This window comes from Brachionichthys hirsutus, chromosome 21 (genome assembly GCF_040956055.1).
Source record: "Brachionichthys hirsutus isolate HB-005 chromosome 21, CSIRO-AGI_Bhir_v1, whole genome shotgun sequence".
Taxonomy (NCBI): Eukaryota; Metazoa; Chordata; class Actinopteri; order Lophiiformes; family Brachionichthyidae; genus Brachionichthys; species Brachionichthys hirsutus.
In genome coordinates this window covers 685,629-712,780 of record NC_090917.1, presented here as the reverse complement: position 1 = coordinate 712,780, position 27,152 = coordinate 685,629, and the positions used below count along the sequence as shown (strand labels likewise).

The 27,152-nt window shown below is 55.9% G+C and overlaps 3 protein-coding genes across 5 annotated transcripts in view; all 3 read left to right on the top strand.

Moving 5' to 3' along the window:
- Positions 1 to 203: 203 nt before the first annotated feature.
- On the top strand, positions 204 to 4,914 carry LOC137910130 (annexin A4-like). Of its 3 annotated transcripts, none has more exons than XM_068754555.1 (15): positions 204 to 316; positions 1,217 to 1,652; positions 1,755 to 1,792; positions 1,936 to 2,070; positions 2,152 to 2,239; positions 2,318 to 2,412; positions 2,479 to 2,592; positions 2,736 to 2,826; positions 2,895 to 2,974; positions 3,051 to 3,107; positions 3,183 to 3,276; positions 3,369 to 3,464; positions 3,541 to 3,599; positions 3,674 to 3,796; positions 3,869 to 4,914. In XM_068754555.1, the coding sequence occupies exons 2-15, from the start codon at positions 1,226 to 1,228 to the stop codon at positions 3,926 to 3,928; spliced, it is 1,557 nt and encodes a 518-aa protein (XP_068610656.1). In that variant the 5' UTR covers positions 204 to 316; positions 1,217 to 1,225; the 3' UTR covers positions 3,929 to 4,914. The 3 variants fall into 3 exon arrangements, with proteins under 3 accessions (XP_068610656.1, XP_068610658.1, XP_068610657.1); XM_068754557.1 differs by lacking the exon at positions 204 to 316 and having other exon boundaries at positions 1,226 to 1,277; positions 1,353 to 1,652; XM_068754556.1 differs by lacking the exon at positions 204 to 316 and having other exon boundaries at positions 1,226 to 1,277; positions 1,329 to 1,652.
- Positions 4,915 to 5,959: 1,045 nt separating this feature from the next.
- LOC137909886 (disks large homolog 5-like) lies at positions 5,960 to 20,041 on the top strand. Its single transcript, XM_068754318.1, has 32 exons — positions 5,960 to 6,251; positions 9,071 to 9,139; positions 9,619 to 9,775; positions 9,935 to 10,078; positions 11,114 to 11,297; positions 11,556 to 11,788; positions 11,873 to 12,185; positions 12,271 to 12,501; positions 12,871 to 13,055; positions 13,143 to 13,268; positions 13,367 to 13,499; positions 13,611 to 13,735; positions 13,808 to 13,983; positions 14,061 to 14,164; positions 14,254 to 14,346; positions 14,448 to 15,359; positions 15,431 to 15,554; positions 15,638 to 15,782; positions 15,870 to 15,991; positions 16,129 to 16,209; positions 16,283 to 16,442; positions 16,568 to 16,730; positions 16,798 to 16,919; positions 17,017 to 17,317; positions 17,394 to 17,539; positions 17,619 to 17,789; positions 17,869 to 18,059; positions 18,134 to 18,277; positions 18,350 to 18,477; positions 18,601 to 18,710; positions 19,096 to 19,205; positions 19,301 to 20,041. Exons 1-32 carry the CDS (start codon positions 5,960 to 5,962, stop codon positions 19,402 to 19,404), a joined length of 5,799 nt encoding a protein of 1,932 aa, XP_068610419.1. The 3' UTR covers positions 19,405 to 20,041.
- A 968-nt stretch (positions 20,042 to 21,009) lies between these two features.
- Positions 21,010 to 27,152, top strand: part of LOC137909887 (calcium-activated potassium channel subunit alpha-1-like) — a 28,963-nt gene continuing 22,820 nt past the window's right edge. Inside the window, exons 1-2 of the mRNA XM_068754319.1 lie at positions 21,010 to 21,243; positions 23,718 to 23,861. Coding sequence (XP_068610420.1) covers positions 21,010 to 21,243; positions 23,718 to 23,861 — 378 coding nt within the window. The remainder of the gene's footprint in view (positions 21,244 to 23,717; positions 23,862 to 27,152) is intronic.

Here is a 27,152-nt window from a genome sequence, read left to right as displayed (position 1 = left end):
TACTATCCTGGTACTTCATCGAGTACTTCTTTGTCTGGTTCATTGTGTATGTTTTCATCCTGCAGTTTTTCCGTAATCGTGGTAACAAACAAATAAACACACTCCGTCCCGGGATCGAACCGCGTCCCTCTGAGTCAACACCAGCCCCGCCTGACTGACAGCTCAAAGTCATCGTCACGCATGACGTAGGCGAGGCCGAAGCCCCGCCCACTGCCGCAGCCTGCCCCGCTCTTCCTGGAGCGCGAGCCCGCGTTAAGCAAGTATTAGCATTTTAACTACGACTTTGCGCGACTATAACTCTTTAACTGCGTAGCAGGTGAGTTCCGCTAAAGTGTTCAGAGTGTTGCGGCGTTAGTCGGCCTCCTTTCCGGCCTGAGGAATGCAGCCTCGCCCAGTTGTAGAGACAACCGTTACCGGACCGATTAACGGGAGCTGCGAGCCTTTATTAAAGTCCAAACATGGCTGCTTCGTGTGTTTACTATATCTTACTGCGTTCCGCTAAACAATAAATGTGATTATTACGCAACGTTAAAGGACTGGAGCGGCGGCAGAAGATAACGTAGTGACGTCAAACGTCGTTGAGTGTTTATACTCTGATTACTTTTTTGAGTAAACAGCTCAGAAAACACCAAAAATTACTGGCTAACTATATTTATCGTTGCTACTTAAGCTAGTTAAGTAAATATGCCCGCGATGTTGTGCTGCGTTCAGGTGCTCCTCGTTCAAATAAGAACGAGGCGTGAATGCGCGCTTATCTTAAAATAACTTGCCGTTAAAGGTAAAAATTAGGAATGAAGGAACTCTCTAGAAGTTTCTTCCATTTTATTCCCGTATATTTGACTCGGATATGCGAGATTATGTGTTTTACAATGATATTTAAAAGCCTCGGCTTTCAAGTAGCCGCGGAGATACTGGTATTTACGATAGACGTGAAAGCCTCATTTTAGCAGGGTCCAAATGGGAGGGGCTGGAAGCTAACAGGGAAACGCCCTTCCTCAAATGACCTCTGACACAGTCAGAGGATCCATGTTAACGTTTAAATTATTTTTTTTCATTCAACTTTTTCAAAAAATGTAACTAAATGTTTCCAAATAATCTGACCATAAACTAAATATCTCCGTGGCTAAGAATAACTAACTACCGGTAAACAGTGACTCGTTATGAAGGAGTAGTGGGAGTCATTTCCTTTACATCATGGTAACTTTCATCTGTCCAGGTTCTGAAGATGAGCTACCCTGGATATCCTCCTCAGTCCGGTGGCTACCCACCCCAACAAGGTGGGGGCTACCCACCCCAACAAGGAGGGGGCTACCCACCCCAACAAGGAGGGGGCTACCCACCACAGCAAGGAGGGGGCTACCCACCCCAACAAGGAGGGGGTTACCCACCACAGCAAGGAGGGGGCTACCCACCCCAACAAGGAGGGGGCTACCCACCCCAACAAGGAGGGGGCTACCCACCCCAACAAGGAGGTGGCTATCCACCTCAAATGGGCGGCTACCCCCCTGCAGCAGGTGGTTACCCCCCGGGAGCAGGGGGTTACCCATCACAGGGCGGTGGTTACCCTCCCCAGACTGGAGGCTTCCCTCAGCAGGCAGGAGGATACCAGCCACCGCCTGGAGCTGGGGGGTATCCCTCCATGCCCCCTGCAGGTTAGGGGGCAGGTTTCCTTCTCTTAATTCAGCCAAAATGTGTCTCTAATCCGATTTATTGTAAAATAAACTTTTAGTGTTTTGTGAATATTTTCTTTGCAGCTGGGGGCTGGGGTGCAGCACCAGGCGGCTATGGAGCGGTGCGTATGTTCTTCCCTCCCTCGTGACCTCTGACCCTCTGTGTCATTAATAACGTGGCCTGTTTGCTTAAATCACCTTATCTTCACTCTGAATGCAGCTTATCGCGCTGGACTTAGCTCTTACAGCTGTCTTCTGTTTGCAGCCGGGAGGTGCTCAGCAGGGATACCAGGGGGGTCCCGCCCCAGGCCAGCCCATGCCAAATTACCCAGGAGCGACCCCCTCGGTGCCCGGACATGGAGGCGGCGCTCCGTCTCACCCTCAGGCACCTGCCACTCCGGTAAGCTTCATGCCGCTGTCTGTTCACACCTGTGTTTAACGGCCGCCCAGCGATGTCTTATTCAAACGTCTCGTATTGTAGAAAGGGTTCAGAGGGTCCGTTAAGGACTACCCCGGAGCCGACCCGCTGAGGGACGTGGAAGTCCTCCGTAAGGCCATGAAGGGCTTCGGTGAGTGTGTGCTGCTTGAATGTGAAGGGTTAAACCCTCCAGGAGCTTCGCTCCTCATGAGCGCCGCTCCGTTCACAGGCACCGATGAGAAGGCCATCATCGAGCTGCTGGGGAGCCGCTCCAACAGGCAGAGGGTTCCCATGGTGGCGGCTTACAAGACCACGTACGGGAAGGTGCGTGGCGTTCGGTCGCCCGTCCCGACCGCCTCTCTCTCTCTCACGCTGTGTTCTTCTTCTTAGGATTTATTCCATGATCTGACTTCGGAGCTCACTGGAAACTTCGAGAAGCTGGTTCTCGCCATGATGAAGACGCCGTCGCATTTTGACGCCTGTGAACTCCGGGAGGCTATTAAGGTCGGAACATCTGATTTGCTTCCCCGGCAGACGCTCCGGTTTTCCGTCTGGCGATGCCGGAATACGCGGCGAGGAGAAGGACGGCGGCTGTTTGGAGTCGCTTTGGATGATGTCATCGTTTCTGTTTCTGTTCTTCTCGTCAGGGAGCAGGAACTGACGAAGCCTGTCTGATTGAGATCCTTTCATCACGTTCCAACGCCGAGATTCGTGAGATCGCCAGAATCTACAAGGCTGGTGAGCTCCGACGCCGGCATTGTTGAAATAAGACGAAAACACGATGCAGACGAGCGTCTTCCCTCCAGAGTACGGGAAGAGCCTGGAGGACGCCATCATCAGCGACACGTCCGGCCACTTCCGCAGACTCCTGGTGTCGCTCTCCCAGGTAGCTGCTGCACGTTGCACACCTGAGTGAGGCTGAGAAGCGGCTTGTCTGACCTTCCTGTGCTGATCTGAACCAGGGGAATCGCGATGAAAGGGAGGCGGTGGACATCGCCCTGGCCAAGCAGGACGCTCAGGTACCTCCTCGGCGTGCCGGCTTCGTGGGAACGGACTGCGCTGCTCTTAAACCGCGTTTGTCTCCGTGACGACAGAAACTGTACGCAGCCGGGGAACATAAAGTCGGAACTGACGAGTCTCAGTTTAACGCCATCCTGTGTGCGCGCAGCAAGCCGCACCTGCGAGCAGGTGTGTGATTCAGAACGCCCCCGTCCACGCTGCTGTTGTTGTTGTTGTTGTTGTTGTGCTACCTGTGCACGTGTTCTCAAACCTCCTCTCAGTGTTCCAGGAGTACCAGCAGATGTCTGGACGGGACGTTGAGAAGAGCATCGTCCGGGAGATGTCTGGCAACCTGGAGTCTGGCATGGTTGCCGTGGGTACGTTCAGACGCGTCCCCGGGAGCTAGCGGCTGGCTTCTCGGGCCGCCCGTTAACGTCTGCTCGTCTGTCCCAGTGAGATGCATCAGGAACACCCCCGCCTACTTCGCCGGGCGTCTCCACAACGCCATGCAGGTCAGCTTCTGCTCAAACGGCGAGCTTTATTTTCACTGCTGCACTGAAAAGCTCCGTGTGCGACGTCCCGACAGGGAGCCGGGACGAAGGACACCACCCTGATCCGCATCATGGTGTCCCGCTCCGAGGTGGACATGCTGGACATCAGGCAGGCGTACGTGAAGACTTACGGAAAGTCCCTGTACACCCACATCTCAGTAAGTCCCCGCGAGCACGCCGCGTGACTCGGTGGTCGCTGGGACGCGCATTGACCCCGTTTGTTCCGGCAGGGCGACACCTCCGGGGACTACGAGAAGCTGCTGCTGAAGCTGTGTGGAGGTAACGACTAGCCGAGGAGGACGAGCCTTCGTCGGGACGGAGACGCCGTCATAGGAACTTGTATCGCGTCGTTCCATTTCCTGCAACAATCAATCACGCTAATCGTTGCTTTCTACCGTTTCGTAGTGGATGATTCCCAAATCATAGATAGATAGATATTAATATGGATTTTGTTTTGCAGCAGATGGATGAGAGATGGGGCTGATGGGAGGTGGGGGGGGGGGGGGTCGTCTTGGTCCAGTGGGACATTTCTAACCTCGCCTTTAATAAAAACTGAAGGAATATAAGTGTAAAGAGATGTCGAGGGTCTACGAAGGAAAACGAGGAGTCAACATTTGCTTCATACGTGACTGAGCGTCAGTGTTGCCGTGGTAACGTAGTCCTCTTGGTGCTCCAATGGTAACACTATATATGGTTCAGGTGAAGTCCCGCCCCCTACTGGGCAGTTAGCCACTCATAAGTGGGACTGATTAAACAGCAGTTGCTGTAACCAATCAGATTGATTATTTTCCTGTACCTGCCCCCCCCCCCCCAGAGGAGAGATGTTTAAAGTGCCTCTAATGATGACAGACACACACCTGGACGCACCCCCCGGGTAGGGAAGCTGAAGCCCCCCCCCCTCCTATCTGAACTGACCAGAGTTTTACTGCTGCTTTGTAAACCAGCTTTCTGGATCGGCTCCCGTTTGGGTTCGGGTTACAGCGAGAAGCCGAAGCGGAACAGATCACGTGCCTTCTTGATGTTTCACTTCTGTGGGAGGTCTTTCAGCCTCGACCTGAGCGGCGATGCTCCACGTTTCACTTCCTGCTTTGTGCGTTTTGCCACCAGCAGAGGGCGCGTTTTCTCCTGTGTCGTGTTGCGCTCTGATTTTGAATATCATTTGCACTAAATCGTCTTCGTCACGCTCTGATGGATTAAATACCTTTTTAGTATTCTAACACGCTGCCATTTGATCGCCCCCCCCCCCCCCCCTTTCAATAAAAAAGGAACATCTGGATGTTATTTGTCATCACTGCTTTGCATGAATCTCTTTGCTGCTTGGGACACAGAGCTGGTCTCATGTTCCCGACGCGCACCAGGCCGCGCCGCTCAAAGGGGCGTCAGACCACACGTGAGTGACGTCAGACCGCTGCGCGGCTGCAGAGATGCGGCACGGAGAGCCGGCCTCTGGGGGGGCCGTGATGGGGAGGCACTCACAGGAATGAATATTTAATGCGGGTATTTGGGTACTTGTCCTCTCCGGAGCCGAGACCGGCTTCCTTGTACATATATAGGCCAGAAGGACGTGGTGGGGGGGGCTCCCGTTAACTTTCATTCTCCGGGACAAACCGGAGCGGCTTTAATAATTGACGTGAGGCTGGGAGCGGCACCGGGACGCGAACACGCGATCAGGAAGGGAGTTCGATCAATCGGACCAAAGGGAGCAACTCGATCCGTCTCCGGCCCGCACGGTGGGATGGATGGATGGCGTGAAACCCGCTGTGATTGGACAGTGACGCATGCACCGGCCTGTATGACGTCACGAGAACCGTCATGCTCTGGAAGTTTGGTTTCAGCGTGTGACTGGAACAAAATAAGTTTGTTCCAGTTTAGGGACAGAAATCAAACCGGGCCCGGTCCCGGTGCCGACCTAAAACTACAAACGTCACCGCCAGAAACTACAAACAGCTGTTTGTTCTAGATCTACAGGAGAACTCTGGCTCACTAAATGTTTGTTATTAAAGCACGGGGAGCCAGGTGCGTCTCCCAGGAAGCCCCGCCCCTTTTACCTTCCATCCACTGTGCGGAAGCGTGATTGGCACGGGGCGCATGGCGGAGTTCTGACAGAGTTTCCCCCAACATGTCGAAAGATTTCGGGACTTCACGGAACCCGAAACGTTTCCGCTGACGGGGGGCGGACGCCTCTTTTTTCCGGGAGGGGGGGGGCGACGACGAAAATGTGTTCGCGCAGTCAACAAACATGGCTCCTCGTCCTCCCGACCGGACCGGGCCGCGCGGGTTCGCGTTAGGGAGGCGCCGCAGCGCGTAAAGTTCGGACCGGGATGGAGCCCAAGCACAAGGACTTGTTGGAGAAGTGTTCCCGGAACTTGGTGGAGTCGCTGACGGAACCGGACCGGCTGCTGGACGCGCTGGCCCACCGCGGGACCCTCAGCGCGGCGGAACGCTTCGAACTGGGACGCGGCGGCCGCTCCGACCCGGAGAAAGTGGACCTCCTCCTGAAGGTGCTGCTCGGGAAGGACGGAGACCATTTTGAAGACTTCCACGCAGCCTTGGAGGAGACGAACCCCGAACTGTCGGTGCTGCTGACCGGAACCGGACCGGCGGGTCATACCGGTAAGAACTGGCCTATAACGGGTTCCTCCTCGTTAACATTTGGGGGTTTATTGACCTGTGACTACCTGGTGGGGGGGGGGGGGGGGGGGACGATCATGTGACCTGATGCTTATTTACAGTCACGCTCCTGAACGCGATCTCCGCTGGGGGGCCTTTAATGGGCCTAAAAAGTCCCAGCTGGTCGATAATAGTGATCAATAACCCAACTGTCAATATCAAACATGCACAAAGTAGTGATGACGTAGTGCAGAGTGAAAGACGTCATCATCTTCATCAATAGTTTAATTCAGAATGAGAATACTCCACTAATTATACATTGATATTAATTATATATCATTAATATAGGTTAATAACGATCAACAGATAAGTTTCCTGATCAGAATCTGATTAAAACTTCTTGATCAGTTCAGAATCTGTCCCGTCTGATGACGTCACGTTAAGAACAAATCCAGACATGGATTATATTCTGATTGGCCCATTCATTCCGAACCACGCCCACCTTCTGACCCGTTTGAAATTTGAGCCATGGTTTCAGAACCGAGGCCTCTGACCACGCCCCCCCCCATAGAACTGAGGAACTACTGGAGGGTTCTGTGATGGTTTCCTTTCACTTAAGGATGAAAATTAGTTTTAATTATTTCACAGAATCTCTAGCTCCGCCTCCTCCTGCAGAGCCGCTTGTTGACTCTTCTTCTCTCAAAGTTCTCCAAAGTTCTGGACGTGGGCAGCGCTTCATCCCTAAACAGAAACGACAACAAAACAAACAAATAAAACCTGGTGAGCCGAGGTAATGCATATAAAACGTGAATCAGTTGCTCCTGATTTACATATCCAGGTCGCCGCCACGCCTATGCGTTTAAAAAGCAACATTTGCGTTGCCATGGCGTTGCACTCTGAATGGAAAGGTGTTAAACATGCATTAATTCCATCCTCATTATTTATGAGAAGCGAAGCTGCAGACTTTGCTTCTCATTTTTGCACCATAATGGTGTCTGGAGCCGAGCAGCGATTGGTTCCCTGCTGTCATGTGACGCTGCGGCTCCGTGTCGCACGTGGGCCGAGTTGCTTTTTGCTACCGGGCGGACAGGTTCATCCACCACGTTTAAAAAGAAGGGCCTTTCCCCAGTTAAATGTCACATTTAAAATAATATCCAAGCGTTGATTAAGCCACACCCCTCACGGGAGGGGTGGGGTCAGGGTGAGGGGCGGGGTGGCATCGCTGAAATAAAAACAAAGCTAACCAGAACTTGTGGTGTCCCCCAGGGCTTCGTGTTTGATACAAAGCTAACCAGAACTTGTGGTGTCCCCCAGGGCTTCGTGTTTGATACCTTTTTGTTTGCATGTTGTTCTAATCTCTGCTCAGAAAACGACCCCCCCCCGTTTCAGAGGTTTGGTTTCGCTTCTGCTGCCGGCGTGGAGGTCGGACGGGATGGACGCGACACAATCAGCTGATAGAAATTTAACGGCTAGTTCAAAGAAGAAATTCGGATCAAAGTCCTTCAAATTGTGCAGACGGTGTTAAAACTGTCAGATTTTCAGACGCCGTTTTGTTCCCTGACTTCCTCGCCGTGAACTCCGACCTCCTGAATGAATAAGCGCCTTTATAGACGCTCGCCCTTTAGTGAACTTTTTCCAGAAGTCCAAGCCGGCCTGTGTTCAGAACAGGGATTGGCCTAGATGAGGGTGAAACCCGCGGCGAGGCCCGGGTCACGTGACTTCCACGGCGGGCTGCGACGGGATCCTCGTCCCGCTGCGGCGCTCGCTGCTCAAACGGAGTCATGGGAAACTGAAGCGGGAACAAAGGCGGCTTGATCAATGGGACGCCCCGTTCCTCAGGCACATCACTCTTTTTGTTTTTTTTCTTGCTTTCAGCCCCGTGCTGGGAAAAAGCGGGGCGAGCCATGTTGGTGGGGGGGGGGGGGGTTTAGTCAAACTCATCGTCTCCTTCGGCGAGCTGGAGCTCAGCCAGTCGGTTTGATTTAGACTCGGAGACGAGGGTAAACAGAACCGTTTGTCACGTCCGGCGTTACGTCAGCGGGCGGAGTCGCTGATTTAACGGAACGCCGAGCTCCTGGTCTCCTCCAGGAGGAGGAGGAATTTATTCTCCATTTTATATTATAACTTTTTTATTTTTATGTAATTTAATTATTATTGTTATTCTGCTTTATTTAATCTGGTTTTATTGAGTTTTTTTTATGACAAAGTGTTTATTGATTTTATACATACAGTTGTGTGTCACAGATTAGAATGGGTACATATACACTGTACACACAAAAACAAACAGTACAAATACACAAAAGATATAGAAGAAAGAAAAAAAAAGGTTGGTTTTGAGTTTAATCTAGATTCTGTTTGAATATTTTTATTGTATTGAAATATATAAAACATATTCTACATCATTGATTATCTAACGGTCAGTCTGAAGCCGATAAACTGATTTTTGTTTTGATTTATTCTTATTATATTCGAACTTTTACCGCCTTTATTTTTTAGCGCTGTTGCTTTGGGCGTCAAACTCTAAACGAAGACGCGTGAAGTTCTTCTGGCTTGCAGTCGTCCTCCTGTCCCGAGTGAGGTCCGTATATCCGCGGCGCCGTTGGTGCTCCTGGTGTCGGAGGAGATAAAGGGAGAACCTCGGAGGCTGCTCCTCCTTCGGAGGGGGGGGAAGTCCCTCCTTATTGTGGCTCCGGCGGGCTTTTCTTCAGCGAAAGCCCCCGAATGTAACCGAAGCCTCGGAGCCTTGATGTGGGGCACAATGCCCCGGATAATAACCCGGTCCAGAACCGGCACAGCTGACTCCCGGGTTTTGTTCCCTGCAGGATCCACTTACAGCGTCTTGTCCACCATGCCGTCGGACTCGGAGAGCAGCAGTTCCCTCAGCAGCATCGGTGAGTCTGGAGCTCGTGATTGGCTGCTGCTTCTTCTTCTTCTTCTTCTTCTTCTTCTTGTTCTGGTTTCACCTTTTTAGCCACATTTGAGCTAATGGCTGGTGTGTGTGTGAGTTCAGTATTTACATTTATGTATTTATTATGTCCTATTTTTGGCTAATGTGTAAATGTGGATGCTAATGCTAACCGTAGCAGAATGCTAACAACACGGGCTGGGTTTCGTTGGGTGACCCGCTCCTCTAGATCGATGACACCCTCCCAATAAAAGCTGCTGCAGCCCCCCCCCCGACGAGCACAGAGACGGACCTGTTTTCGTTTAGTTATCCTCTGACGGGAACGCCGGGAGTCCGGTGTGATGCAGCGAGGCACGCATTTAAGCGGCGATGAAGAACTTATGCAGATTACCGCTCCTGCAGCAGCGAGTCCCGCTCTGTGATTGGTTAATATTCAGACCAGGTGATGCCTGCTGATTCACGCAGGTACGCCCGTCCAGACGTCCTCCCCTCCGCCCGGCCACCGGGGGGACGAGAAGATGGAGACGGTCCTCTTCCAGCTCAGACACGTGACCCGCGAGAGGGATGAACTACGCAAGCGCCTGGCCCTGTCCTCGCCCGGGACGACCTTCGACGACTGCAGGTACCGTTCCCGTCTCTGCGCCTGTTTTCCCAGGATGCAGCAGCAGCGATCCGGCGAGCGTCTCACTCGGGTTCTGGCGCCTGATGCCGTTGTTTATCTCGCTCCTGCTCCTCTGTGGCGTCTTAAAAGTCTGTTTGCCCCCCCCCCTCTGTGAAACAGGCCCAACTCTAAACCGGGTCACGACTACGAGCATCTGAAGCTGCAGTGCATGAAGGCGATGGCGGACCTGCAGTCCCTGCAGAACCAGCACGGCAGCACCTTGAAGAGGTGCGAGGAGGCCGTGAAGAAGGCGGACTTCTACCAGTGAGTGGACACGCCCACCGCCCACGTTAGCAACGGGTTGCACGGAGCAGACTGTTTTGGGATGAAGGCTTTAAAGCCGATGAGTTAACCCTCGTCATCATCGATTTTAATTTCATCTCGGTTTAAATCCGGGTTCGCTCTAATACTCCTGGGGAGTTGGTACCGAATCTTCTGACCCATCTGATCATCAGCGGTCGCCGTGAGGGGGCGGGGCTGATGCCGGACCGTCTCCAGCGGTAGGGACCCGACATCTGGCCCCCGAGCTAACAGACAGATGAAGGATTAATGCCTTTAAGCTGTTTGCACAGAGGGAGAGTCTTCATCACCGACCTCGGATCAGTTAGCCACTTAGCACGTTAGCACGGAGGGTTCTACTGGTTCTCCCAGTCAGCACCACTGAATAACCCTCGGGTGTTTTAGCGGTGACATAAATCTCGTGGGTGTCGGCGCTTTGAGAGAACATTCAGACACAGCTGTGTTTACTCAACGTGCACAACGTGCACTTTATCCTGTTTGCATAATCACACAAAAAACACACAAACTGTTTCCTCTAAACTTCGGTGCAGACAATCAGACGGATCAGCGGGATTACAGAAAGACAGCTGGATGAATAAAACATCTGGATGTTCCCATTCATAAAGGGGGGGGGGGGGGGGGATACGAACCATCACGAAACGCCTCTCCTGGTTCTGATCCAGAATGAGGTCAGGAACAAATATTACGGTTCAACATTAAACCCATTTATGGATTCAAGAATCGGTTAAAAACAAACAAACTCTGATTCACTTTGACTTTTCATGGTTGGTGTTTAAAGATACCGAGAACAATCTAGAACCTTCTGGTGCGGATCCAGATGTAAGAACGATCTAGAACCTTCTGGTGCGGATCCAGATTGTTCAGCTTTAAGCCTCCGGCACAGACGTGATTAGTCATGGATCAATAATGGAGGTATTTAAACTTCTATGGCTTCTTTATGGCGAGGGCGTTCTTCGTGGTTCTGTTGTGATGCTGATGTGGATCGCGGTTCCTCCTCAGCACGCTGCACGGCCGCCTGCTGAGCGAACACGCCCGGCAGAACGAGGAGCTGGAGGCGGTCCGACGGGAGAACCTGCAGCTGGTCCGGGAGCAGGAGCACGCGAAGCAGGCCTGCGAGGAGCTGAGGAGGCTGCACGGCGACAACCAGAGGGAGGTGGCCGACATGAGGACGCTGCACCAGCAGGTAGGGGGCGGGGCCTCCGCTCCGTCTGCCGTTGAAGCGACGCCTTCCCGTGTCGGTCGGAGAAACTGTCGGAGAACATCGGATGTTCTTTGAGATCCTAAAAAAAAAAAGAAGAAAAGACGAAAGTCTTAGCATTTCATGCTAACATTAGCGTCCATTTGTTCCACCGTTCTCGCTCAACCTTCTGGTTTGTGTCTGTCGTGAGCTCAACACGAGGCGGCGCCGCCTGCGTCACGCTAACCTTCATGACGTCATCAGGTGATGAGGGAGGGCTCGTCCGACGTCCTCAACAAGCTGTACGACACGGCCGTGGACAAGCTGGAGGCCCTGAGGACGCTCTACAACGAGAAGACGGCCGGACACAACGCCGACCTGAGCCGCCTGGATCGGGCGGAGGAGGAGAACCGCCGGCTGCAGAAGCAGCTGGACGTGCTGCTGAAGCAGAGAGACGCCGCCGTCCTCCTCCAGCAGCAGCACCCGTCGGTCCGGAGGTGAAGCGGGCGAAGGTTCTACCGGCGGGGAGATGCTAGAACCTCCATTGATCTCAGCTTGAGAACGTTCTCCGCCTGCTCCAGGTTCGACAACACGCAGCAGGAACTCTCCAAGGCCGCATCCCAGAACGTGGAGCTGCAGCGGGAGATGGAGCGGCTGCAGTCGGAGGCGACGCGGCTGAAGACCCAGCAGCTGAAGGCGGCCAAAGACGGCGAGAAATGCAGGGAGGAGCGCGACTCGGTGGTCCACGAGTACCGCCTGATCATGGGCGAGCGGGATCAGGTGATCAAGGAGGTGGACCGGCTCCAGACGGGGCTGGAGGCGGCGGAGGCCAGGCTGAAGAACACCTCCTCAGAAAGACGAGTGGCCAACGAGGAGCTGGAGGCGCTGCGCCAGGTGGGAGTCAGAGGGGCATCAAAGGGGCGCCTCGAAACCGCCCGAAGGAGTGACGTATAAACGGCGTTGATGTGTTTGCATGAAGGAGCTGTCCTCGGCGCTGGTGGACCGGGACCGGGCCATCTGTGAGAAGAACGAGCTGCTGGAGAAGTACGTCCACGAGGTGACGGACAAGGCCGAGGCCCAGAAGGAGCTGAGCCGGGCCTGCAGGGACATGGACACGGTCCGCGAGGAGCGGGACGTGGCCCGCACGGAGAGGACGGAGGCCATCGTCCAGCGGGACCAGCTGCTGCGAGAGTACTACCAGGCCAGACAGGTAGGGGGGGGGGGGGTTAATCCCTCCATCTCATCTCGTGGAGACTTTTTCCAGCAGCTGGAGGGTTTTCCGCGCTTCGTTTCCTGCGTTAGGAAATTGGATGTAATTACAGAGAAACGGGATCGGGAGGAAACTGCAGCGCTGCAGAACCGAAGCCAAACGAGAGCTCGGAGGAGGTCCGAGGGCGGAGCCTCGGGGCCTCGGGGTCGGGGCCTCGACGCGGCTGAATCATTGAGCAGCACCAATCTGTGCCCTCCACAACGCGGCAGCTTCAAGCTGCTGCAGTTACCCTTTATTATACGTAATAATAATATTAGTCCAGTTTCGGCTTCTGCCGACGTCTGCGTGTTCGCCTCCTCCCCCCGTCAGAAACAAGACTGCGCCGCGCTGGACACGGAGCGAGCCAACAAGGAGGCGGACGTGCTGAGGAAGCAGCACGGCGCCGTCTCCCAGGAGCTGAGGGAGGCCCTGCAGGAGGCCGAGGTGGCCAAGTGCCGCCGCGACTGGGCCTTCCAGGAGCGCGACAAGATCGTGGCGGAGAGGGAGAGCGTGCGGTGAGGAGCGGCGCGGGCCGGGCGTTGCCTCGCACGTTGCTGAAGGGAAGCTGAAATGGACGGCGTTGCCTTTTGTGAACCCGACAGGACGCTGTGCGACAACCTGAGGCGCGAGCGGGACCGGGCCGTGAGCGACCTGGCCGACGCGCTGAGGAACCTGGACGACACCAGGAAGCACAAGAACGACGCGGCGCGGGAACTCAAAGAGCTCAAGTGAGTCTGACGGAGCTGTGGTGCCCCCCGGTGGAGGGATGAAGTAATTTACCCTCGGAGGCCCTCCACTGAGAACGACCCCGCTGTCCTCCCTGCAGGGAGAAGATGGAGGACCAGCTGGAAAAGGAGGCGCGGTTCCGCCAGCTGGTGGCTCACAGCTCCCACGACTCGGCCATCGACACGGACTCCATGGAGTGGGAGACGGAAGTCGTGGAACTCGAGACGCACCGGGTAAAGCAGCCGTTCCAGATGTTACCGGCTGGTGAAGCAGCCGTTCCAGATGTTACGGGCCGGTCGGCCGTCCCGTCGGGGCCTAACCGAAGCGCTTGTCGTCTCGTTCAGGACATGGACCTGAAGGCTCTCGGGTTTGATGTCGCCGAGGGAGCAAACGATCCGTATTTACCTGGAGACTGCGGCGTGTTCGTCAGTAAGGTGGACAAAGGGGGCGTCGCCGAAGGAAGATTAAGGTAGAGGTCTTTGTTGTTGTTGTTGTTGGTTTGGAGGTTTAACGTCGTTCCGCTCGCCCGCTTCCTGTGCAGGGTGAATGATTGGTTGTTGAAGATCAACGATGTGGACCTGACCAATAAGGACAGGAAGCAGGTGATCAAGGCGGTGCTGAGCGGCGAGGGCGTGATCAACATGGTGGTTCGCAGGAAGAAGTCGCTGGGGGGGCGGGTCGTCACCCCGATCCAGATCAACCTGGCGGGACACAAAGGTGGGCCTCCAGCCGCGTTTCAGGTGATGTCATTGATCAGCACGTGTGACGACGCGGTTTCCTGTCCCGCCTCCCAGACTGCGGCATCGGGCTGGAAAGCGGCGTGTTCGTCGCCTCGCTGGCTCCCGGAGGCCCCGCTGCCAGAGACTCCGCCCTCACCGTGGGCGACCGAGTGCTGGCTGTGAGTAGCCGTCCAGAAACCACGCCACGCCACGGGCTGCAGCGCCCCCTGCTGCATCGTGTTGTGACCCGCGTTTCGTTCCACCGCAGATCAATGGGATCGCGCTCGATAACAAGTCGCTGTCGGAGTGCGAGTCTCTGCTGAGGAGCTGCTGTGAGTCCGTCAGCATCTCCCTGATGAAGGTGACGACCTCGGCCCCGCCCCGCCCCGCCCCGCTCCGCTCCGGTCCGGTAGAACCCCACGGAAGGCGCCTGATTACTTCCTGTCCTCCGTTCCTCCTCAGTTCCTCCACCAGAGCTGCTCCGGGCAGAGTCTGTTTGAAAGCCCGAGGGACTCGGAGAAGTTCTCCCGGCTCCAGTCCTGCGAGATCCACGCCAGGAGCTGCAGGAACTCGAAGCACAACTGCTCCACGCAAACGGAGGTGTGCGGCTGCGAGCGGGTCGGCGCCGGCTCTCCGGACGGCGGCGCTCGCTGCCGTAAGCCGTTCTCCAGCGGCTCCCTGCACGCCCGCTCCCTCTCCTCCTCCCACAGTCCCTCGGAGCCCCGCCCGGAGCTCTGCTACAGGAGGCGGGAGCTCCGCCGTCGCCCCTTCACCTTCGCTCCCGTGCGTCCCGACCGCTCGCCTCCGGCCGCCGCGGACGGAGAACCGGCGAAGCCTGGCGGCGGGACGTGGCCCAAAGTCCTCGCCGGAGCGTCTGTCCCGGAGTTCACGCAACTCTCCATCTACAAGACGGTGAAACAGAGGAAGTCCATCTTTGACGTGAACGTCTTCAGGAGGCCCGAGGCCACGCCGGTGCCTCCGGGAGGAGCGCTGGACTTCCTGTCTCTCTCCCAGCTGCCCAAACATTCACCGCAGAGCTCCGTGTCCGAATCGGTTCAGGCTCCTCCCACCCCGCCGGCCAGGAGCGACTCCTTCAGGTTCAAACATCGCCAGCAGAACAGCTCGGCGTCGGACTCCACCATCACCACTGGCACGCCGCCGGCCTCCCCGGCTCAGGCGCCTCCCCGGCATGGGGAGGGGGAGGCGGAGGCGGAGCATCTTTACGCCGCCACTCCTTCTGGAGAGACCAAGAAACCCGAGGAAGAGGGGAGTCGCCGCCGGGCAGAGGAGCGGGCAAAGAGGAGGTTCCGGCCAAAGTCTGCGCCTGCGCTGCGGCGGAATGTGACTCCGCTGCACATCCCCGGTCCCACGCAGGTAACCGCCGCCGCCGCCTCCTCGTGACGTGACGTTCCTGACCGCCTCACGGCCGTTTGATCACCTTTCAGGTCCAGAGCTACTCAAACGACGAGCACTCCCCGGAGCCGATGGACCTGCTGCGCTTCTCCCCCATGAGGACCAACCGCTACAGCGTGTCGCTGGCGCCCCGGGGCTACGGCGGCGGCACGGCGCGTAAGTCAGAGGTCGCCTGGCGGCTTCGGGTTCGTCCAGCAGGGTAACTGCTCAGTCCCGTCCTGAACGTGTTTGTCCTCCAGACTCCGCCCACCGAGGTCCGGCCCCGTGTCCCGCCGTGACGGCCGTGATGAGGAACCCGGTCTACACCGCCTGGAGCCGCGAGATCCAGACCGGCAGCAGCCCCGCGGCGCCCGGCTCAGGCGTCCACCCGCATCCACACGCAAGGTGCTGCATCTGCGTATCCATGACGACGCAGCTGATTTACAGAACATATGACCCGGGACTTACTGAAGCCCTCGCCTCCACCTTTAGCCCCCAGCACCAAGGTCACCTCAGTCTGGACCTCAGCCACAAGCGCCCCGGAGACCCGACGGAGACGAGCTACAGCCAAACGGCGCACAACTCCAACTCGCTGCCGTCCGGCGCCAGACCGGGTACGAGTCCCGACTCCCGACTCGACTCAAACGACGCTCCGATAGTGACGATGCTAGCAGCTGGAGGCAGCGTTAGCAAGTGAGCTAATGTTGTTCCAGTAACCTGAGCCTGCTGATCATCTCTTTTGTGTGTTCAGGCTCCTCCTCTTTACAGTTTCGGACCGAGCGCATCAAGATGCCTCCGGCCCGTCACCCCCGCTCCGCCGGGTCCGACAGAGGTACGAGTGGGCGGCGGCTCCGACACCCGGCGAACGGAGCGCCTGAACTCGTGCGTCTCTCCTACCTTTCCAGGTTCCCTCTCGCGTTCGGAGTGCAGCAGCCCGACGCCGCCGGTGTCCCCCGTCCACCTGGACATCTCGTCTTTCAGCAGCAGCCAATCGCAGGGCTCCGTCCTGTCGCATCACAGGATATCCGTCAGCGCCGCTCCCGTGGGCAACCGACGGAAGGATGGGTAGGCTATGCAGTCGTTTTTGTTCAGATTGATGTGGGCGTGGCCTTAAGAAGCCAGTTTTCACAGGCCACACCCTCAGGCTGTGCGTTTGATTGGCCGGACCGGCTGAATGTTCTCGCTTTAAGGCCGTACTTGGAGGAGCCACGAAACGTGACGGTGCAGAAAGGCGCCGAGCCGCTGGGCATCTCCATCGTCAGCGGGGAGAACGGCGGCGTGTTCGTGTCCAAGGTGACGGCGGGCAGCATCGCCCACCAGGCCCGCCTGGAGTACGGGGACCAGCTCCTGGAGGTACCCCCCCCCCCCCACATGCGCCCGTGCTTGGCTGCTTGTACTGACGAGCTTCTGCTGCCTCCAGTTCAACGGCATCAACCTTCGGAACGCCACCGAGCAGCAGGCGCGGCTGGTGATTGGCCAGCAGTGCGACACCGTCACCATCCTGGCCCAGTATAACCCCCACATGTTCCAGCCCGGCAACCAGCCCGGCAACCAGCCGGGCAACCAGCCCCCCCCCGGGTGAGGACGGACCAGAACCGGATGAGTTTCCGTTTCAGCAGAGAGCTGAAGGTTTTGACTCCTCCCTCATTAGTTCCCGTCTGGAGTCCATCGGCGACCAGCCGAGTCCCCGGGACGGCGGCGCCACCCCCCCGGACGAGCGGGACGAGGGCACAAGCCCCCACGCCTCCCTCCTCAGGTTCTTCGGTGTGAGCGCCCGGCGGGCTGCAGAGCCTCGTCTGGTGAGGCTGAAGAAGATCCAGGTGGAGCTGGGGGTCCAGGTCTGCGGGGGGAACCTCACGGGCGTCTTTGTGGAGAGTCTGGATGACGACAGTCCCGCTAAGGGGCCCTTCGGCCTGCTGCCTGGAGACCTGATCCTGGAGGTAGCTGCAGGGCGTGTCCTGCTGAGGAAGACGAGGACGACGGTGAGCGTCCTCTAACCGTTTGTTGTGTCCTCAGTTCAACGGGGTCAGCATGAAGCACAAGACCAAGGAAGACGCCTACCTGGAGATGCTGAAACCGGCCGACGCCATCGCCTTCAAGGTCCAGAACGTGGACGACGTCTCTGCGATCAAAGAGCGGGGCGGAGACGGCTTTTACATCAGGTACCTGAACTACTCGTCAGAGCGAGGTCGGCACCGATCGATCAGCTGGTTGGCGTCACCGCGGATCGTCCCCCCCCAGAGCGCTTTACGAGCGGGTGGCGGAGGCGGAGGCGGAGCTGAGCTTCAACAAAGACGACATCCTGTTTGTGGAGGACACGCTGCCCAACGGGACCTTCGGCTGCTGGACGGCGTGGCAGCTGGACGAGAACGCCCACAAGCTGGGCAGAGGGCAGATCCCCAGCAAATACGTGTACGCCGGCGGCTCGCCGTCTTCTGATGAAGGTGCGGCGTGTCTCCGTCTTCATCGGGCGCTCCTCTGTCTCCACCAGGATGGACCAGGAGTTCTACAGGAGGCACTGCACGGCCGACAGAGACGACGCCGGCGCCGGCAAGACCCTGTCCGCCGCCCGGAGGTCCTTCTTCCGCCGCAGGCTGAAGCACAAACGCAGCGGCTCCAGAGACGGGAAGGACCCGACGGCTCTGGACGCCATCGGCGCCGACTTCCTGCCCGTCACAGAAGGTGAGGCGGCGGCGGCGGGAACGAAGGGTTAAAAGAACCGTAGCCGTTATTAAAGATCCGCCGCCCCTCCTCAGATGGAGTCAGCCTGATGTATCAGCGGGTCCAGCGGGTGGAGAGCTCCGCCCCCAGGCCGGTGCTGGTTCTGGGCCCGTTGGTGGAGGCCAGTAAGGACCTGCTTGTGAAGGAGAATCCGGACAAGTTCTGCCGCTGTCTGCCCGGTGAGCTCCCGCGGCGGGCCGGACGCTAGCGGCGAGGAGCTGAGGACGCTAACGGCTGCTCTGTCCCGCCAGAGATCATGAAGGCGTCTCAGCAGGCGATAGAGCGCGGCGTGAAGGACTGCGTGTTCATCGACTACAAACGCAGGAGCGGCCATTTTGACGTGACGACCGTCGCCTCCATAAAGGAGATCACGGAGAAGGTAAGGTCACCCCCAGGAGCGTCTGGGAAACGTCCCCGGACTTCCTGTCTGCTGGAGGCGGAGCTCCGACTGAACGCCTCCTCTTTCTCGTGCTTCTGCCCCCCCCCCCCCCCCCCCTTCCAGGACTCCCACTGTTTGCTCGACATCGCTCCTCACGCCATCGAGCGCCTCCACAGCGTTCACATCTACCCCATCATCGTCTTCATCCGCTACAAAAACGCCAAGCAGATCAAGTGAGCGTTTCCTCCTTCCTGTTTCCTGCTTCCTGCTTCCTGTTTCCTGCTTCCATAACCGTGTCACTGCTAAAACAAATAATTGATTATTTGCTGTTTCATTTCTAATTGCAGCGGAAGATTAAACCTGCTGAACATCTCACACACACACACACACTAAGCCTCCCCTGTCATCAGTTGAGTGCCAGCTGTCCGGGGGGGGGGCTGAAACGCTCGCTGACCCCACCCGGCGTGCTCACACACACACACACACACACACACCGGCCCAGTGACGTTTGATGGGAATCGGTTCAGTCCTTTCTGCATGTTGTTTTCCTGATCGGCTCAGAAGTGGAAATCGATTTGTTCTCGTATTGATCGTGGGCCGATGCCGATGTGTCTCCAGAGAGCAGCGGGATCCGCTCTACCTGAGGGAAAAGCTCTCTCAGAAACATTCCAAGGAGCAGTTTGAGGCGGCGCAGAAGGTGGAGCAGGAGTTCAGCCGCTTCTTCACAGGTGGGTGCGGTCCGATCGGTCCGATCGATCCGATCGGTCCTGAGACCGATCGCCGGCTGCTCAGAGGAATGTGATCGGGTGCTTGTGCCTTGCAGGCGTCGTCCAGGCGGGCAGCGTCTCCTACATTTGCACTCAGATCGTGACCATCGTGGATCAGGAGCAGAACAAAGTGCTGTGGATTCCAGACGGAGCGCCGTAGGAACGCCGCCGGGACACGGGATTCTCTCAGGAGCCAATCGGTACGTCCGACAGAACCGTCGCGTCTGTCGCCACGTACTGTAACAGTTAGCTTGTTTACACTAGTGTTTAATACTTGAACGGATCCGCTAGAACTCTGCTAAAGGAACTCTTTGTTCTTCTCCACCTCCTCCTGAAGGAGCTCCAGACATTTGAGCTTTTCTTTTTTGGGTGAAGTATTCCTTTAATCCCGTGACCGTGTCGGACCAGATGAAGACTTTATTCTTTGAGGAGCGCCTTTCTCTATATATTTATGTTTTATTCCGCCTACATTTAATTTATCTAATCCAATAAAGACGGCGGTTACGAGCGTTTTGTTCCAGATGGATTAATGATCTTATTTATAGAGGAGCCGGGTCCAGTTTGTTTCCTGTCTCGCCTATTCTGTTTCTCTGGAAATAATTCTGTGCCAAGGGAAAAACAAAGCATCTAATCACTAGTCATTGATTAACGTCATTATTAATCATGCAGCAGCTTTTGTTTCTGGGTTTTTAAGAAGGGATATTCACTGTCGAACGCACGCCTGATCTTTAGCCGCTGTCCACATTTCAAACTGGTTCAGGTTTTCTCCTAATGAAGATATTTCTTTAAAATAAACATTACTGTTGACTTTGTCTTCCTTCCTTTAACTGATATAGATTCACGTGATTTAGTTTCAAAAAGGACTGATCGATTAACTTCTGTTATTTGGAGTTATATTGATCGTTGCACCGTTCCTCCGCTAGGGGGCGTGTCGAGCCTCAGGTAAGAGACGCGCTCCGTCTGTCACAGAAATATTTAGTCACGTAAAACCTTTCCTTAGACTTATTGATCTATCAGCTTAAATTATTTATTTTGGGAAGGTTTCCTGCTTCTGTCGGTAAAGCGACGTTTTTTCAGGTGATTTCTGTGAACCAGTGAAAAACAAACGTTAATCGGTGATAAAAACGGTTCGAGGCACCGATAGGAGGAGAAACGGAAGGAACGGGCCGACGGTCCGGCGGCTGCAAGTTCCAGCGATCAAACATTGATGAAGCAGCCTATAAATAACCGACATCCCGGTAACCGGCGACGTCGCCGCGGATGGCCCCGCCCCCTCTACCTGGAAATCTGCAGTTCATCTCTGAACAACTGGCGACTGGAGAGCGACCACCGGGGCTCTGAGTCCGCCTTCCCACTCACGGAACCGCCGACCGTCCCCGAAGGAAACCGATCCGATCCGATCCGCGAGCCCTGCGCGCGAGGGGCGCATTCAACAGCGCGCGCGCCGCGGAGCCGCGGGAGGCTGCGCGGTCCTCCGGTGCAGCGACTCCGTCACGGCTGGTGTCCGCCGGTAAGCCGCTTCTACACTTAGTTTGTGTCCGCGGGGGGGGGGGGGCGTGGTTTTTACGCGAAGGATGACGCCGTGAACGCGCATCGGGGGCGCGCACCTGATTTCAGAAGAAGTTTTTCCCACTTTTCCTGCTGGATGAGGAGCCGGACGGGGTTGACTCGACATGGCTGAGCCGCTGGGGCTCCAGGGGGGGCCGCCCGGAGCTCCCCGCAGCGCCTGAATCCCAGCCGAGCTTAGCTGGGGGGGGGGGGCGGGATGACGAACAACAGGGACCGATTCAACCCGGATCCGTCCGTCCACATGTCCAAGATGAACGTGATCATCCCGTTCTCACCTGACGTGCCCTGCGACAGCAACGGCCAGAGGATGTGGTGGGCGTTCCTCGCCTCCTCCATGGTCACCTTCTTCGGGGGCCTCTTCATCATCCTCCTGTGGAGAACCCTCAGGTACCTGTGGACGGTCTGCTGCCACTGCAACGGCAGAAAGAAGGTGGGTGGGGTTACTTCATCACGTGATTTAAAGCTTTATCGATCAGATGGGCTCCTAATCAAAGACGAATCGGTTCACGTCACACGGTCTGGGCAGCAGGGGCGTTCCTAGACAGAACGCTGTATGGGGGCGAAGGCCCCCCCGTTACTCAAGTCCTTTTTATTACCTCCACCAAAGCTTCTCCAAACCGACAGTCCCCTGATTGGCTGACCCTCAAACCCCGCCCCTGGATCTGGATCACATCTCAAGCTATTCTACAAGAATAGATCAGGAACTTGTGATCCAGATCGGACCCGAGCAGATGTCATATCTGCGTGGGGGCACTCTGAGGCTAATGAGTTGTTAGCAGAATGCTAACCTGTTTATCCTGTGCCAGAAGCCGGCTTCGCTGACTTCCTGTCGCTCCTGCTGGTTCTCCTTCCATCGCCTCCTCCCTTCCTTTCCTAACTCCTGCTCCGTCTCCTCCTCATTCAGGAGCCAAGGAGTCAGAAATGCAGCGTCAGCTTCATATCGTGTGAATCAGTGTTTTTGTTGCTAAGCAACTAGCAAGCCAAGGACTAGATGGTGAGAGTATATCTCTGCTAGAGACGTGGCAGGTTGTTGGAGGGACACCTCCTCCTGTGGGGCGTTCACTGGCGGTCGGTTCTGTTGTGTGTCGTCCCGGTCTGATGGAGCTCTGTGAGGTTCTGATGAAGGATGGCCGGCGCCGAGACGGGTCACGGAGACGCCACAGATCCATCGGTGTTCTGTTCAGAACACGACCTCCGATGTTTAGCGGTTCGCTTCCGGAGAGGGAAACAGTGACTCCATTGTCCTCACGCCTCATGGTGCTTTCAAGTGCTTTCTGAAATACTGCGATTATGAGAGCAATGCAGACGTTGGATCGGAAATAATTGCGAGTCTGAGAGTTGCAGCAGCAACATCTGAAATCACGCGTCATCCAACGCACTCATTAGTTCCTTTTTCATTTCTCCTGTAGCCGGCGGGCAAGTGAACGCACCACTGATTAAACGTGACCTTAGGAGAGGCTGCACCTGAAGGCAGCACGCTTTAATTAACACGCAGACCTTCTATCCTTTTAGGATCGCGTGCTAACTGCGATTAGCCGGAGCAGCTCTAGCGCCTTGATGCTAACGCTAGCGGCGGTAACGTCCTCACGTCTCTGCTGGGTTGAGCCTCAGGCTGTTTGGAGCGGCGTGCTGTGATGTCACGTTGAGGACGTGGTGTCCCTCAGGGCGTTGGGTCTGGATGTATATCCCAGAATGCATTGCATGTGTTCAGACTTTAATAATCAAATAATAATCTGACAAGAATCTATGGATTCCACCATTAGTATAATCAATCATTAACTAATCAAATGATCAGGACGATTCCACCGATTGATTAGGACACAAATCAGAAACAGATCGAGCTGATTCGTCGTTAATTAGATTCTATATTTGTCTGGAATTAAATCTTTTTTGGGGTCGACGGCCGGCGGCGGGCCGCTGATGATCAATGACCTTTGGTGCGAGGACGATTTAGACGACGCAAAACCTAACCGTGGCGGTTCGGACAATCAATCACCGTGACAACGACAGGATGTCCTGCCTGATTGGATGTAATGAATGTTTCTGGTTATTAAAAATGGATTTTCATGAAATGAAAGTGTGCAGGTGACCTTCAGGTGAAATCAGCGGCGACCTCTTTTTTAAGAATAATTGAAGAGAAGCTCGTTGTGGATTAATAATCATCGTGGTTTAGACGTGCTACATCACAGCACGCCGCCAATTAAACTTCCTGCTTCCCGTTAGACTCGTGTGCGGCCGCCGATGGCTAGCACTCCGCTAACAGTGTTAGCATCCCTCCAGCGAGAGGACACAAAGCCAGCCCTAAAGGGGGGTCAGAATAGATCACTTCAGGTTCTGCACATTCGTTTCACTGCGAGGTTCGTTCACTTGTAATCCGACTCCCCGGAGGTCGTCTCTGGCCCTCATCGCTGCTCCGGCCGCTAACCGAAGCCGACGTGTTGTTCTGTTATCGGGTTAGAGCCGCAGCGTCGTCCCGATTCATCGCTGAACGGGATTGAGTTCCTGTGAGCAGGAATATCTCCCAGGAGGAGCAGCAGGAGGAGCAGCAGGAGGACGGCCTCAGAGGGAGCTGTGTGACACCGTTAGGGTGGAGGAGGAGCAGGAGTTAGCCTGGAGGCTACGCCAGCTAGCCTCAGCGTCCCGTCAGACAGACAGGCAGAGAGACAGACAGCCGGCTCAGCGGAGCAGGAACACCAGGAGCTCGTTGGCTGCCATGGAAACGCTCCTGGAGTCTTAAATGTGTGGGTTATCATTAGAGGAGCCGGACTCCACATGAAAGCGACGCTTTCGGGTTTTTTGTCTTTTAAACATTTTATATTTGCTTCACTAAAAGACAGAATTGGTTCAAACCAGTTTTAACTGGGATTAAACCAGTTCTCAAAGTTGATTTTCAACTCTCTGCAGGGGGTCCACCGGATCACCGCGGCTGACGGCATCAAGCGCGCCCACAAGGATGACGCGGCGGCCAGCGAGGTGGGCTGGATGACGTCGGTCAAAGACTGGGCGGGGGTCATGATCTCGGCCCAGACGCTGACGGGAAGAGTTCTGGTGAGTCCGTCCTTCATTAACCGGAGAGGCGAAGCGTGACGCCGAACACGCCGCTGGGGGGGGGGGGGGCTTTTGGGTTGATTGGTTCTGGAAGCGTTTCAAACCTCCCCCCTTGTTCCCGATGACGTGTCCGTTAGCGCTTAGCTTTGAGACTGCGCAGTGATGAGATGAGTGGGAGCTCGGCGCTCTGGGGCCCCTCCCACTTTCAGCCCCCCCCCCGCCTGAACGTGGTGCAGCATCAGCACCCGTGTGGAGGGTGCTACTCACGGGCGCCGGGTGGGCGGTCAGACCCGACCACGACAACGTTAACGGACCGCCTGATCCCGTTTGAGAGGACGAGACATCCCGGTAAACGCTTGCTGTAGTTTTGTCGTTGTCGTTGGCAACTGGCACATTTTCTTCACCTTCCTCCGATGACTCGGGCCGACCTCGTCGCCGCGCCGACGGAGGCGTGACATCACCTCGGCTGCCACAGACCAGCTGTGTGTGTGTGCGTGTCGCTCAAACACACAGCCTCAGCGATGATTTCACACACGTCTGTAACCATGGTAACTGCAGCTAACCTAAGCCGGGCAGATGTGTGTTTTCTATGTCAGCCTGTTCCAGGGGGGGGCATTAGAGCTTTTCTCCAGGCCATCATGAGATGGATTAAACCAGAGGGGGGGGCGTTTGTTTGACTCTCTATCTGTGAGTGTTGGGGGGGGGGAGAGCCCACGCAGGACGCTAATCTCAGTAGCTGCGTGTTTTTAAAGCAGCAATTGAATGACTTTTAGGACTTTGTTCGCCCGATGTGGATTTAATCTCTCTCTCTTCAGCGATCTGACGCGTTTGGCGCCTCCCGCCGTGGATGCTGAGTGACAAACAGGTGCATGCGTCCCTGAGGACGGCGCCGAGGCCTGACCCGTGGACTGTTTGATTAGCGGCCAGGGCGCTTTATCTCGGATCAGCGCCGTTTTCCTCGGGGCGGCTCGTCTGTCGCGTCTCCATGATCCAGAGCCGCCTTCCTATTCACCAGAAATGTCATCACACGGCTGTTTGCTGGCGTCGGAAAAACAAACACGCCTCACGACGGCGGCGGGGCAGGTGGTGGCACCATCTATTTCCTGTCCTTCTCCCCCGGGGTCACGGGGGTCACGGAGGAGTCTGAGGGAAACGATTTCTCCTTAACGACGAGAAATATTATAAATTGAGAGTTTTATTTCTAAATTCTTCCCTGCAGTTTTAACGTGAAATATGTTTTTTTTTACAGTTTGTCTTGCTCTTCTGTTCGTAATAATCTTAACATCACACTTTATTTGGTAGATAATCTGATGGGATTAATTTAAAGGTGTCAATCTGCCGGAACACACAATGACGGGAAGCGACGATGTCATTTTTCAGCTCCGATTCAAGGAGATTAAATAAATGAAACGACAGAGTTTATAGCGAAGGATCATCATCATCATCATCAGCCGGAGATTCAGGGTCGTCTGGGGTCAAGAGGTCGTCTGTCTGATGCTGGTAAAGCGGCAGAGAGAGGAAGGAGCTCTGAACCAAATCATTGGAGGGCCACTAATCATTCTCCTCCTCGTTGAGAAAAGCTTTTTGTCTGATGAGAGTCGGGGGGGGGGGGGGGGGGGGGCAGCGGTTTGGAGGTTTAGCTCCAGCTTCCTGCTGATTTATCACGCCGGAAGAAGATTGGCGCCTTGCCTCGGGCTAGTCGGTGCCGTTAAACGTGACGGTTATTCTACCCGCGTGCCTCTTCATCACGGAGCCGAGGAATCCGTTCTGGTCGGACGGAGCCGAGAGCGGACGCCGTGACCCCGGGTCAAACCAACGGGGCCCGGTTTCGGCCGGCGGGTAGTTACAGTCCAACCTCCACAGCGGCCGAGGCGTTCCAGGAGGGTTGGGTTTCCGAGCGTTTTAACCTGCGTTACCTTTTAAACGCGTGCGTGATGTGGTGAACGACGGCGTGCAGGTGTCAGGTGTCCCGCCGCACCGTTAGAGGAGATCCTAAAACCATCTGATGGGGGGGCTGACGCCATCGATCGGAGACTATTTCGTATTATTCTGATAGAACGCTTCTCGTTGGGAGGTTCTGTTCCCCGCGCTGTCGTCCCGTCTCCAGAACAGAACCAGCGTGTTCTGATGGGTCCGCTCCGTTTCTCGCCCACTCCTGTTTTCTCTTTTCCTGACTGTGGATTCCCGGCAGGGCGCTGCTAATCCACGCTGCTAATCCACGCTGCTAATCCACGCTGCGTTGATGTCAGGTCGTGGGATGAATCAGGAAGTGTGATCAGGCGTCGAGTCCCTGCAGGCTGCCCCCCCCCCAGGTAAACCTCCCGTCTCGGGAGAGGCTCCGCTATTTTTTCCTGTGGTGCCTTCAGGGACTCCGCTGATGTCTTGTTGTATTTTCCGTGGCGTGACGCCCCCCCCCCCCCCGGCGTGTAACGCTGGCGTTTGTTCAACACGGTCCCTGCGGTGGCACAAAGCTCCAGGCAGGAACTCCTGATGAGCTGCAGCAGGAACCGGAATCTGGTCCACCGGGCTTGACGCTGCCGTTGTTGCCCTGGACGACGGACAGAGACGTCTAGTCGACGAGGAGTTACGATGAAGGTGTCCCTCAGGGTTCATCCCTCATTTGCAGCAGCTGTAAACCACAGCGAGGGCTGGCTCGTGATTTAAGGTCATAAATAAACGTCTTCTGATCCTGACTTGTCCCGATCAGTATTCTGCCGGCGTCCCTCGGTCTGAAACCGGTTCTCTGGTTCTGAGGTAGACACCTGAAGGAGAACACGAGCGTCCACTCGGCCTGAGATGGTCCTCTTCAGCTTCAGGACGGTTTGATTTTTATTAGTCTCTTCTGTGTCCAGAGTGTCTCTCGAGGACAGACGGATGGACGGCCTGGGGTCCAGACGGCAGCGCCGAGGATCCCGGTTTAGATGCTGCAGCATGACCACGCCCCCTTTGGAAGGTCCGGTAAAGTGCCTACTTGTGGGCGGAGCTACAGATGTGGTGGCGTCGTTGCCTGGTGACGGATGAATCCGGTACCGGTACCGTTTCCAGTTCCTGAACTGTGACCAGATGAAGGGAACTTGTATTTTTGCTCTTCCTCTCGGAGACGGGCGGATTAAAAACGAACGCGGCGCTCTTCGTCATTAGGGAGCCGCCGGCGGCTGCAGGTTGACCGTACGATCCACATCGTGGAAATGAATTGGGCCGGGCTCATTCATCATGCATGGCTGCTGGCGTCTGGCTCAGGACGGCCATTGTGTCGCCTCTAAATGGACGAAGGTCGGATGTAAAACATCG

Coding starts and splice junctions, on each gene's coding strand:
- LOC137910130 (XM_068754555.1), top strand. CDS start 1,226: ATGAGCTACCCTGGATATCCTCCTCAGTCCGGTGGCTACCCACCCCAA. Junction 2,975..3,050: donor TCCTGGTGTCGCTCTCCCAG/GTAGCTGCTGCA, acceptor GATCTGAACCAG/GGGAATCGCGATGAAAGGGA. Junction 3,108..3,182: donor TGGCCAAGCAGGACGCTCAG/GTACCTCCTCGG, acceptor CCGTGACGACAG/AAACTGTACGCAGCCGGGGA.
- LOC137909886 (XM_068754318.1), top strand. CDS start 5,960: ATGGAGCCCAAGCACAAGGACTTGTTGGAGAAGTGTTCCCGGAACTTG. Junction 16,443..16,567: donor GGCAACCGACGGAAGGATGG/GTAGGCTATGCA, acceptor TCTCGCTTTAAG/GCCGTACTTGGAGGAGCCAC. Junction 18,278..18,349: donor GTTCTGCCGCTGTCTGCCCG/GTGAGCTCCCGC, acceptor CTGTCCCGCCAG/AGATCATGAAGGCGTCTCAG.